Here is a 13,930-nt window from a genome sequence, read left to right as displayed (position 1 = left end):
TTTATGTCTGTTTCTATAGATTTGTCTATTCTGAACATTTCATATAAATGGAATCTGGTTTCTTTCACTTAGCCTAATGTTTTCAATGTTCACCCATGTTGTACTATATATCCGTATTTCATTTTACTACTGAGTAATATCCCATTTTATGAATATAACATTTTATGTATCCATTGGCTGATGAACATTTGTTTCTACATTTTGACTATCATGAATTGATCCCTTTATCAAATGACACTCTTTATCTCCAGCAATAAATATTCCTTGCTCTGAAATGTACTTTGATATTAATATGGCCACTCCAACTTGCTTTTGATTTGTGATAACATGGTATATCTTTTTTCCTTCCTTTCACTTTTCACCAATTTGCTTCTTAAAAATGTTTTCTTAGAGGTAAAATACAGCCTTACTTTTTTATTAAAACTGATAACCTCTGCACTTTAATTGGCATGTTTAAATCATTAGTAATTACTGTGATTACTGATATAACTGGGTTTGATCTATCTTGCTATTTGTTCCATCTTCATTTGCTTTTTCTCTTTTTCTGTCTAGTTTTGGATGAGCTATTTTTTATAATTCTATTTTTTCTCCTTTGTTGGTTTTAGAAAGTAAATGGATTTTTAACCAATAATAGCATCTATCTTTGTTCTGTTAGGAAACAACAATCTTAAGAAAAAATGAAATGGACACATTTATATAAATGCCATTTTAAAATATTTTATTATTTGTTAATATAGTGTTGTAACATTTCATAATATTGCATACTGCTCAAAAGTTGGTTTATTTAGTAGGGTAAGAATATCTTCTCTTCTTACTCCCCAGTCAGAATTTAAAGATATACTATCCTTTTAGAGCTCTATTATATTGGCTCCTAAAATGTCACATTTCATAAAACCATGTAATGAATAAAGGTTAAGAATAGTTTGATTTCACAGTTTCACAAGCAGCCAGTAGATTGCTGAATTGAGAACCGCAACAAAAATTCGCTAAGACTTTTTTATATTTATTTTTCCATAATGCTCCGTCTTAAAAGAAGAAAAAAATATAAAGGCAAAGGTAATATATGCTTCTTTTAGTCCTTTATCCAATAAATCAACCTTTAACTGCAAATAGGTTTTACAGTTACCAAATGATATGTCAGTTCCGTGCCAGCAGAATTTATTACTTTTTTGCTTTCTTGTTCTGGTGTTACCAGTAAGTTGAACAAATGACACTAAAATTTAAGAACACTATCACTTAAAACAACGTTTTGAAATAAAACATAGTAAAAAGACCACACCAGTCAGTCAAGTGCTTATAAATATAAAACAAGCATAATTGCATAGATTAAATAGGAGAAATTCAGATTCAGACAAAAATAAAACACCAAATTTAATTAAATAAATGAAAAGGACTCTTTCAAGTATTTTCTTGATATTTGCATTAATGCTACATGCATTCCTCTTTATAACACTTTTTTTTGGCATAGTTTATCTTGGATATAAACATAACAAATCTTAGAAAAGCAAGTTAAAAAAGTATTTTCCCCCCACAAGGGCCAGTGAAGACTAACGAAAATACATTTTGGAGCATTTTATTTTCCTTCTTTCTTTCTTTCTTTTTTCTTTTCTCCTGGTCAGGGCTCTGCCTGATGAAATATTTTAAATGGTATACTTGAAAAGAGTAGCTATATTTTTGTAGAATTTTCATAACAAAGTATTTGTTAGTCTTGATCCAATAAACTCATCAATAAGCCAAGTCAAGCCAAGTCAAGAGCTGGTCCCAACTGCTATATAGTGTTCTTTGCAATCAAATATAAAATTAATTACCCAAGTAATATATTCAAGGAAATAAATATAACTGTATTTAAATGCTTATAAAGTATAATCATAGTCCGTAGAGATATGTTTGTTTTACCGGCAAAATTTAAGTTCCCTTTCATAGGTCATTCTGTGTGTATGCATGAACACACACATATATATTATTTTTCCTTCTATAAGAACTATTTTGCTTGAAAAATTTGGCTTAGAAATTTATTATAGTGACTACAGGGTCCTCAAAATAAAAGGAGGCACAGCTGGTCAGTTTATGAATCATGCTGCATTATCAATTTTAATTGACTAGAAAGAGTAGAATACCCTGTCACCTGATACTTAGAACCATCTGCACCACAAAAATGTTTATCTGATAAATTCACCATCAATTTGGTAAGCTTTAATGTAACTACCCTGTTTTTTTAATACAGATAATGCAAAAGGAAATCATTTTATATTCAACTATATACCTTCCACTATGAAAAAAGGGGCACAGATACAATCTTCTACTTAATAATAAAAAAGGGCTGGCAGATGCACTCAGCATTACGAACACCATTTAAACCTGTATTTTACACCTGTAGGTTTTAAGTGTCTTGTCAAAAGCTTAGTTTCATGATATGTAATTTACAAAGTGATATATTCTTTAAAAGTACTTCTATATACATTTTCCTCTTGGAACGTGCCTCTGATTTCCAGCAGAAACATTACAAATACTATCATAAATGAAATCTTTCTTTAAAGAATAGACCATGAATCACATCAAAATTGCCTTAGTTCTCATCTTAAAAAGAGTTGTAAACTAAGTTTTAAGTAAGTGTTCTAGGTATATAATTGGACACGTAAATAGCCTATGTATAACTATAAATTAAAAGATTAAGTTCAACAGTAGTTGAACTGTGAGAGTAATGAACACACATATGTAGGTATAAATAAATATATATATAATTTTTCTATTGAAACCTTTCTTTTAAATTTTCAGTTTGAAGAGGTTTTTGCTGTTAAATCATAAAACATACATATTGACCAATCTGATATGAATGTAATCTATGATTCATAACAAGCAGCAGTATGACCCTCTGAGTATTACTAAAAGAAAAAAGTCTATCATAGATTTGAACCATATTAAAGAATCTTTAGCAATTTTCATTATCATCATCATTTAGCATCCAAATGTTAAACGTATTTAATAAAATTTAACACATAATAAGGTTATTTCTTCAGGATAATTTTGTCATTCAAGTACCTAAACTTACTATTATATAGAAAATGAAACTTTTCAATTACTGCTCTGAAAAATCAGAGAAATAATTAGTTATTATTTTAGATACGCAGCATTACTTTAGATTCATGATGACATCTCTTTCATGATGCTCTTTAAAACGAGTGAAAAACAAACACTGTTTCAAAAATGGTAGCATATTTGGTTGAAATACAAAATATACTAACATACGTAGCACTTATATGTTAAAAACAGAAATATTTAAATGTTTTGTAATCTTTTTATGTGTTCAACATGAAGAACAGCTTTTCTCTTCACAACTGCCACATTTGAATGGATTATCAGTACAATATTTCTTCTGTTTTATAAATAAATTTTATAGGTATTCTGTTGCAATTTTTTGCAAAGTATAACCTACAGCACAGTGATATATATAATTTAAGGTAATAAACACTTTCACATTCTAATTTAGCATTTGCATTATTTCATGCTTCTGAAGCTTTTTTGTTTTTATTTCTGCTTCAAGATAGAGGTAGATTTAGTAGAGATTGGGTATGTAAGACTTACTGCCAAAATGCAATTATCAATAGGTTTACTGCTAATGTGCAGTTTCCAAGAATGCTTGAAAAAATTCAGAATTACTAAGTAATACTTCACCAAAGTTCTCCTTTTCAAGCTTAAATTACTAAACAATTGCATATTCAATTATTCACAAATAGATACAAAAATCCAAACAATAGAAGATATAAATACAGGCACAACATCAACAAAACTAAAACAACAACAAACTACAATGAAAGATTGCATCTGAATGGAAATTTTTGTTTCATTTTGCTTTCTAAAAGTGCACCAAATTCTCTTTTCTGTTCTATGTAAAAAAAGAAACATTCTTACTGACGCTGGCAACAAAGAGGAGTTACCTGAAGCTACCCTTTTTAGCCATAAATTTTTTTTCCTCCAGTATGTTAAAGTTGAAATCCATCCATTGGTGCTTCCTGCTGCTGAAATATAAACTGTTGTTGGTTTTCATCCACCTGAGGTACAATGCTGGGGTCATCTTCTTCTACACCAAAGTAATGTTCAATCAGATCAAATGCCTTCTGGTAAATTTCCTGATTTTCATGGCTTTGCAAAAACTCTATTTTATCCAGACCTATTATACAAAGCATATATATAAAAACAAATTGTTACTACAATTTCAGTATTTGTTAAAATCAAAATAATAAATGAACATCATCTATCACCTCACTGGCAATGGGACTGCTATTTTAATCTAATTGTTGCACATATTGATAGCCATCACTTATGGTTTATACTTCAAGAATGAGAGTATGTGGCAGTGTGATATGAAGAAGGACCATAGGCCTGGGAGTAAGATCACAGACACCACCCTGCTAGGTGTGTGATGTTGGCCAGGTAAGTTCAGTTCTTCTGTTTCTCAACTGTAAAATGGCAGTTTTAGATAAAGTAACTCCACAGGTCCTTTCTAGAGCAACTAACATAGCGCAAAAAGGGAAAGCAACAAAACAAATTAAATGAAGAAACTAAAACATGCTGAGCCAGAGAATATCAGTATGAAATAAATGTGTAAAATTTGCAAACCCATACAATAAAAAACATACAGCTGCTGTATGATTTAATAGAATTACAATCTACAATTGAAACTGAAAGGCCTCATTTTGAAAGGATGACGAGAATCTATAGCAATAGATTTTACTGCTTATCAGAAAAAGCTCTACACATAAGTCTGGGTAGTGCTGAAAACATATTTCATTTAATTACAGATAAACCACTTCAATCAGATTATCACAGAATAAAAAAGCAGCAAAGAAGTCATATCTATATACGATCACAGAATAGCTCAAACCCTAGTCTAACTTGGGGTCAAAATAATGACTGAGGTAAGACAATACTCTTAAATCAGTGACTAAATCTTGTATTCATGTAATGTCTTATCCAGTGATGTTATATAATTTGAAAGAAAGACAAAGTGATATCATGGGCAAGAATCAAAAGTAAAAGTCTGAATCAGCCATACAATGTAAGAGGACTTAATACAGAAAAGTGAATATTTAATGCAAATAAAAGAAAATCAATTTAGATTCATGCCTTATCTAAAATAAATTCCATATGATTAAGTGAAAAGTTTTAAGAACCTAATTTTTAAAACTTGGCAATAAAAAAATTAATTTTCACCAAATCTCTGTGGAGGCAATGACTTTGTAAACTTTGAAAGAATAGAAAATTAGACTGAGTTATTTATGTTAAACATAAATGAACATGGGATATTTTATTAAAATAAAAGAATGTACTCAATGGACGATCTGAAAAAAAAAAAACAGACCTAGGAAAAAGCCGTATCAAAATAAACTACTATAAAATAAAATTCAAATTTTTACCAAAAAAAAAGTCAAATAGATAACCAAAGTATAATAAATATGCAATTTGGATGAGGAAATAGACTAAGTCATGAAAAATACATACTACTATCTATAGTAAATAAACCAAAAAAATGTACATAAAAGCAACTTGGTGTACTATTTTACATCTGCTGAGTCGGCAAAAAAAAAAAAACAAGTATGAGGTTGTAGAATAGATTTATACAATGCCAGTAACTCTGTCAGCAACAGGCCTTTGGAAAGCAAAATGAGAAGACATATCAAACGCTTAAAAAGAAGTCAGTGCCTAAGACTCAGCAACTGAATTCCTGAAAATTTATCCCTGGATATTAATTCCATAAAAGAAATAAATTTATACACAGAAAGATGCTTATTTTGGTATACATAAAGTGATAAACTGGGAACAAACTAATGGTCAACAACAGGTTATGGTTAAATTTCCATTCAAATGGCTAAAACTTCACTCAATATATAACATTATGGCCAGACACGGTGGCTCATATCTGTAATCCCAGCACTTCGGGAGGTTGACGTGGGCAGATCACTTGAGGCCAGGAGCTCGAGACCAGTCTAGCCAACATGGAGAAACCCCATCTCTACTAAAAATACAAAAATCAGCCGGGCATGGTGGCATGCACCTGTAACCCCAGCTACTCAGGAGGCTGAGGCACATGAATTGCTTGAACCTGGAAGGCGGAGGTTTCAGTGAGCCAAGATCACACCACTGCACTCCGGCCTGGGAGATGGAGTAAAACTGAGTCTCAAAAAAAAAAAAAAAAAAAATTACATATTTATATATAGTATATACATAACATTATGTGGCCATTATAATAAAATTATGTAGAAATTTAAAATTTCTCCAAATGTTAAAAAGTAGAACATAAAACTATACATACAATACAATTAAGTCAATGTAAAGTATTTGTGCATAAAGACAATGTAAAAAAAAGTAAATAAAAAAATAAATTGTTAGGGTAATAAAATTATGGGTGACACTTTAAAACTTAAAAAAATATATACTGCTTTTACAACAAAAAAAATGTAGGGAACTAGAAGGGGAAAGTATCTATGACAGATAGTTAAGAACTGACTACAATTGCAAATTTTTAACTGATTGTTTACCATATGCTTCTTCAATGAGAGCACAGTATGGATTAACGCCGATTCCATTCTGCTTAGATTCTTGTTCTCCAAGACGTAAAATATTTTCAAGTCCATTTAAAGCCACTTGGACTATTTTGGAGTCCATAACAGTCAAAAGATCACAAAGTGGTTTAATGCAGCCTAAGGCTACCAAATACCTTCAGATTAATTTAAAAGAGAAGAAATGGGAAAAAAAGATTTAAAAAGACTTAAGTACAAAGGTGTTACTATTTGTAACAATAACGCAAAAATATTTTTCATAGTGAAATGTTACATAAGCAATTAAGAAAAAGTATTCCTATACAAATGTAAACATTACACATATTTAAATTCTCACATAGGAAACTTAAAATTTTCTCTACTCAACTATTCTCTAATTTAACATACTTAGCAATAAATGGTCTTGCAACGACTATAAAATACACACACAAACTGGTACTTGGGCGTGTTTTTCATGGTGCTCATCTGAGCACTAAACGTACGTTCGAAAGGTTTCTGTTTGTTTTTTTTTTTAAAGGCAAGCCCACACACACAGACACACACACACACACATAGAGGTCATAAGGGGGTAGACAGAAATGGAAAGAAAGAAAAGACATCTAAATTAAACTTGAGAAAATTTCCCATAAAAACAATCACAGCTAATGTTCTAAAACATATGCTGTGTTTCAGAAGTGCAGAAGGCCTCTAGGAACAAAACAGGCTCTCTTGTGAATAATTTTCATAAATAATATTCACAAAAAAATTCCATTAATTTCTGAATGCATGTCCTTTTCTAGTTATTGGCTGGTTTTCTGTACTCTGTAATGTAAATTAAGTAACTGATTTGTTCACTTGGCAAAAAATCCGTATTAAGTACAAAGGTTAAAAACATACTATGAAGCCAGGCTGTGTGCCTTCAAGTCCCAATTCCACTCCTTATTAGTTTTGTGACCTTGAGCAATTACTCTGTGTCTGTTTCCCCATCTTAAAAATGGGAATAATAATAGTACCAACTTCAGAGAGTTGTTGTAGGAACACAATAGACATTTAATAAAAGTTTCTGTCCCTCTTAAAAAAAAAATGTATATACCTTCACTGGAGCACTCATTTACCCTATACTGTACTGTAATTGATCAAAAATATCTGTTGAATGAATAACTGACTCACCGTTAAGAGATTAAAGGAGATAAAATACATGAAAGTAGCTGATACATTGCTGGTGCTCAATAACTGAAATGACTTAGCACAATAACTGGCAATAGTAGGCACTCAACTAGTGGTATGGATGCAGAACTTAATCTGAGATCAAGAGGTCTTTTCCCATATATGCAGACTTAATGAAATGATTAAAGTGGTTAGAAAAATAATTATCTCAATTTGGGTACTTGATCCATACTAATAAATTAAAGGAATAATATACAGAATAGATATAACCACAAAAATTAATTGAAAAAATACAACTATTTGCAAGTGAACAAACTTGCAGCCCAAATAAAATAAAAATAACATCAGCATTTAAAAAACACAAAATAGAACAAAGGAAGGGTCTTGATTTATTACTGCTTGTATCCATGACACAAAGTGGAAATACTGATTAAAGCAAAGAGAATAGAAAATAAAAGGCAGAGACAGATGTTACCAATATACAGCAATATAAATTTGAGAGAACAAGATAATACTACAAATGAAGGCAATAAAAGACAATTTAAGAATAGGTAGAGTTCAAAATCATGTGATTTATAAAATAGCATTGCAATTTGACTTGTTTTATAAATTGAAAAATAAATCAAATATGCATTAGAAAATATTTTCTAAGAAGTCTAGTTTCATGGAGGGATCCTCCAAACAAGACGATTCTGTAGAAGTAAAGCTTTTAACAGAGGTGTAAGTGAAACTTTGCTATGTCAGATAAAAAAGAGTGAAAGTACATGATAAAAAGAGATTCAGGAATCAATACTGACAATAAAAATTATGATGATTACAAATAATAATAGTAGCTATTCTTAGTTATTATCTATTAGTTATTAATAATATGTTTAGGAACTGTGCTGACACTTCAAAGACATAAATTTCACTTAACTATCAAGATACAGTCCCTCAGTCTCATCAGAGATTGGTTCCAGGACACCCTTCCTCTCAATACCAAAATCCACAGATGCTCAATTCCTTTATATAAAATGGCATAGTATTTGCATACAACCTATGCATATCTTTCCATGTATTTGAAATCATCTTTAGATTACTTATAATACCTAAAACAATGTAATTGCTATGTTACTAACTGTTGTATTGTGTTTTTAAATTTGTATTATTTTGTATTGTTGTATTGGCATTTTTTACTGTTTTTTCTTTTTTAATATTTTTGACCTGCAGTTGGTTGAATCTACAGATGCAAAACCCAAGTATATGGAAGGCTGACTATACTACCATTACTATTTGTTACTGGAACTCATTTTTTAAAATGAAGAAACTAGATTAGAGGGGTTAAATGACTTTGTCAAGACCACACAACTTTTACTGAAGGAGCAGGATTTGAAATCAGGCTGACTTAAAAGCCCATGCACCTATTATTTATATTGTCAGCAGAATAAATAAATTTAAAAAGCTTAGACTCAAAAAGCTAATATTAAAAAAGGTAACTAGTATAGAAAAATAAAAGTAAGATACTATCCATAGGCAAGGCTAACAGTCAATGAGGAGCAGAACGTCACCATATAAACAGTGTCTATTTCACTTTTTATTTAAAGTGGATATTCAAAATTGTTAGCCATTTCTATATAATAAAGCTATATTTTTATGATTAAAAAATATTTAATGCCCATGACAGTGTACTCTACAAATTAACACAGACCGTTCCCATTTGGATTTTTAATCCCTGATTTTTCATAAGCAGCCTATCAGGGAGAATGATGTTATATTTTAAATGAAAAAAACAAAAAAACCATTGTGAATGAGTAACTGATATAATACATGCCATCATTTCGTATTATCAAACTGACTTAGAAATAATACTTTAGTTGCATCAGTAAATAAAAATACGTTTTATTTCAACTTTTGTCTCATTTACATTTAAAAAACAATTAAAAAGTGTATATCATACCTTATTTGCTCTGGAGTACCTCCTGATGTCGCATTAGTTATAGCCCAAGCTGCTTCTTTTCTGGTACGAAACTCTGCTTTCTGAAGAATCTCAATCAAAACAGGAAAAATATTTGCATCTATAACAGCCTGAGAGGGGGAAAAATATATAATCAGTACAAACACTGTTTCTAAAATATTACCAGTAAAAAAAATATTGAAACTCAATGGCTTCAAAATGTCAAGGTTTTGGAAATACTTTTCCAAGAATTTTTAATTTCTATTCTATCAGCAAACTTTCAAATATTTTTCTTTTTACATAGGAAATTGGCTTTTTAAAGACTGGAGAATAACAAAATATAAATTTTAGAGATGATAAAGCACAAGGCATGTGACTGATCAAAATGGATAAGTAATCACTGACACAAAAAGCTTGATAGGACCCTAATAAATCATTAAAAGCTTTGAGAGGAAGATTATTGCATAACTTATTTAAAACTAATGCAAAAAATATATATTTCTAAAGACAAACCATTATGTGTCAGGCACTGTGCTAAACACACACACACACACACACACACACACACTTGCTATACTTCACTAGAATACTACAAGTAAATGTTATTATTTTAGAGGAGGAAAGGCCATGTTCTTTAAAATACTTTTTCGGTATCTTTTTAAAAAGGAATCTTTTTTAGTAACTCAATAAAAAACATTTAAAAAGTGTTAACTTTTGTCCAAACTGGTTTCTTAGACCTTGCTGTTCTACTCTCAGATCTGGAGGGTAGTTACCTGAATCTGAGCTCTATTTCCAGCAGTGATGTTAGAAACAGTCCAGCAGGCTTCTTTTCTAATTGACTCCTTTGGGCTACTCAATAAATGTAAGAGACAGGGTAATGCAGAGCAATTCAAAATTACCTAAAACAAGTTAGAAATGGAAACAAAAAGTTTTATAGTAAATAACCTATGTGAAAAGCTACTAATGAATTATTTAGATATACAAAAAACATTCTAGAAAATGAAATTAAGAAAGGAGAAATTCCTTCCAAAGGAAAATTTGCTGTCTTCTACACTTCTGCGATTGATAAACCTAGTCTCATGCCACTATAAGGAAGTGTCCTGTTCTCACCCCAATAAAATGAAAATCAGAGGTGTATCCTTCATATTTACAAATGTTCTAAGAGTTCAACTGATAAAACTGAAAAAAGATTTGGTGACTTGAGGTCAGGATCCAACCTCTAGTTTTGCCAAATGAATTGTTGAAAAATATATATATATCATACAGTCTGAAAAAAATCTAATTCTACAATAATTAAAAACATTAGCATGTAGAATCAATTGGCTTCATAAAAATTTTTACTATCTTACTCTTCTTCCGTAAACAAGTATATTCTGCATTGTCCCTTTACATTCTTTATTCCATTGCAAGATTAATTATATTCCTATATTCAAAATACTCCAATGATTTACATTAAATTCATCTGGTGAAGAAGTACGGAGCAGTGCACCAGAAATCCAACGGAAAATTACAGTATATGTCTAGAATGGCATTTTCATTTAAAGAGCTATATTAAATGAATAACTGTCAATTACTAAAGAGCAACTGTTTAATAACTTTGATTAGTATCCAAATAGGCCTTTAAAAGGATAAAACTGAAAGAAAATATGTAAGTTAGAATAAAAAATATACTGTAAAGCAGTAAACAAAGGAGAATCTAAAGTGTTAAATAATTTAAGTTTCTCTATCTTCAAGAAAGATTGTGCTGGGCATAGCGACTCATGCCTGTAAGTCATACTTTGAGAGGCCAAAGCAGGAGGATCGCTTGAGCTCAGGAATTTGAGACCAACCTGGGCAACATAGCAAGACCCTGTCCCTAAAAAAAATAAAAAAATTAGCCAGGTGTGGTGGTGCACACCTGTGGTCCCAACTACTTGGAAGGCTGAGGTGGGAGGACTGCTTAAGCCAGGGAGGCAAAGGCTGCAGTGAGTCATGATCACACCACTGCACCCCAACCTAGGGGAAAGAGCAATATCTTGTCTCTAACTAACTAACTAAATAAATAAATAAATAAATAAGAAGATTGTAACCCAAATCTGGCTGGAGTCGATCTTGACAGCATATCTTCTTTGACATCTCACCATCCTCCAAGATACAGATACAGACACACACACAATTATGGTGATGTTAAAATCTTGATTAATATGTAATCAAGTTGTACGAAACATAAATTTTTTTAAGTCCCTTATGTTAACACCTTATGATACTCAAGTATGGACTCACCTGTGTTTGAATATCATCACCAGTCACAATATTACCAACTGCCCTTAATGCAGGTGATACAACTTTATAATCATTGTGCCTAAAAATAATAAAAACATGAACCTAAATACTAGTAAGAATTTAAAATGTACACAAAAGTTACAAAAATACTACAAACTCCTGCAGGGTGTTCAGCCAAAGATCCCATTGAAGTTTTACTAATTATTCTGATAACCTTTATAACAAAGGATCTAATCCAGGATCATTCACTACAGCCAGTTTCATGTCTCTCCAGTCTCTCCAGAATGGTTTCTCAGTCTTCCCTTGATTTTCATGATTTTGCCATTTTTGAAGATCATAAGCCTGTTATTTGGGTTTATCCAATGTTTTCCATGATTAAGACCCAGGTTATATACTTTGGCTGGGGGATATCATAAGTGCTATAATCTTTTCATTATATCCCAGTCTGTTTTTTCCCATTATATTGGTACTGAATTCTGGTCACTAATTACGATGATGTCTGCCAGACTTTTCCACTTTACCATTATCGTTTTCTCGTTTATAATTAATATAATTAATATTTTGCAACAAAATACTTTGAGATAATGCAAAATTCCACTCCTTAACCTACTTTTACCACTAGGTTTTAGCATCTCTTGATGCTTATTCTGAAGTATTGGTAATTATTAGTATTATTACCAGTGATGTATTTCTAATACTATCATTCCAACTACATGCTTTAATGTAGACTTATGGGTTTCGTATTTTAGTCAATAAAATATACATTAATATAATTTATTTCAAAGCACAAATTGTCCCAGGTTTGGATAGTGAGAACCCCTTCAAATAGGCTTCTGTGTCCTTTTGACATCTGTCCATTATTTGAGCACTCATTACTTCCTGCATTCATCTTACATTTTCTCAGTCCCACCCCTGAAACCAGTCATTTCTCCAAGAATCTTGGTTCCTTTTAATGGAGAGTAGTGTTTAGAAACTTCAATTTGAACTTCAGTTTCCTTAGCTTATTAATGTAGAAGTGTTACTGCTCCCAGGCCCTTCAAGAGGATGTACACACACACTTACACACATATATATTTACTTCTATACCTAGCTATGTTAAGAGCCATGAGTTCACACTGATATTTTTAGTTCTAACCTAAAATCATTAGATTATTCAGGCTTTCTCCTCTTCTATATTTTTATCTCTATTCTCTGGTAACAGGAAATAGCTTCTATTTTCCTAACCTCCGTATATCAGCCAATCTTTTACCTCAGCTAGACTGGCATCCCACGATGTGCTGGCTCCAAGCCCTGCTCCAGTCTGCTTATCTGCTCACCCCAGTGGGTGTCATTATCAAGTTTAGGCCCTGATCCCCACTGCTGAACCTGCATGCCCACCCTCCTCTGATGCTGTCCTCATGCTGGGACCCCAACTCCTTATCAGACCTCGCTTTGTGCCATCTACCTTGTTTGGCCCTACAACGGCTTCTTGACAAAAGAAGAAAGGAAGGAAGATAATACATTTTTTAAAGAAGGTAAGAAGATGAAGTTATGAAGTTACAACATCTTTTTAAAACAAGTTTTCTTAAATGTTTTTAACTTCTTTGTATAGAAAAGCTGTTCTTTTTAAGGAAAATAGCTATAACAGCCCAGCAAAGAGAAACATGTTATCTTTAATAGAGGTGAAATACTAAATGGCTTTCACTACATGGACTTTTACTCAAATTAATTATTATAATGAAAAATAAACTAGATTATTCGTTCTGTGAGAGGAGAAACTATGTTCTACACTTCATTAACAATGTTTCACACAACACCTTAGCAGGTAACAGGCATTCCATAAACACTTATTAAATTAAGTTTCTCTAACTCATAAAGAGATCACATTAAACTAAGGAAATTCACTTACAAAATAATTAGTCCCAACTACAAGATATAAGTTCCAAATTTTAGGGTCAACTTTCTAGGATTGTGTCTATTAAGTGTAGGGTCAGTAGCTTTTTAATTTTCCCTGAAGACAGTGACTCTTGAGATATTTACAAAGCTATTACTT

At 31.4% G+C, this 13,930-nt stretch overlaps 1 protein-coding gene across 3 annotated transcripts in view; it reads right to left on the bottom strand.

The window, feature by feature from the left end:
- Positions 1–699: 699 nt before the first annotated feature.
- The window catches only part of KPNA5 (karyopherin subunit alpha 5), a 53,746-nt gene continuing 40,515 nt past the window's right edge, over positions 700–13,930 (bottom strand). For all 3 annotated transcript variants that reach the window (XM_008007240.3, XM_008007241.3, XM_008007239.3), the window contains 5 exons: positions 11,899–11,977; positions 10,410–10,535; positions 9,640–9,767; positions 6,537–6,715; positions 700–4,168 (listed from right to left, as the gene is read on the bottom strand). In XM_008007240.3, the coding sequence (XP_008005431.1) occupies positions 3,981–4,168; positions 6,537–6,715; positions 9,640–9,767; positions 10,410–10,535; positions 11,899–11,977 (700 nt within the window). In that variant the 3' untranslated portion in view covers positions 700–3,980. The remainder of the gene's footprint in view (positions 4,169–6,536; positions 6,716–9,639; positions 9,768–10,409; positions 10,536–11,898; positions 11,978–13,930) is intronic.

Source organism: Chlorocebus sabaeus, chromosome 13 (assembly GCF_047675955.1).
Source record: "Chlorocebus sabaeus isolate Y175 chromosome 13, mChlSab1.0.hap1, whole genome shotgun sequence".
NCBI classification, from domain to species: Eukaryota; Metazoa; Chordata; class Mammalia; order Primates; family Cercopithecidae; genus Chlorocebus; species Chlorocebus sabaeus.
Note: the sequence above shows the minus strand (reverse complement) of the source record. Positions and strands in the feature narration are given on the sequence as shown.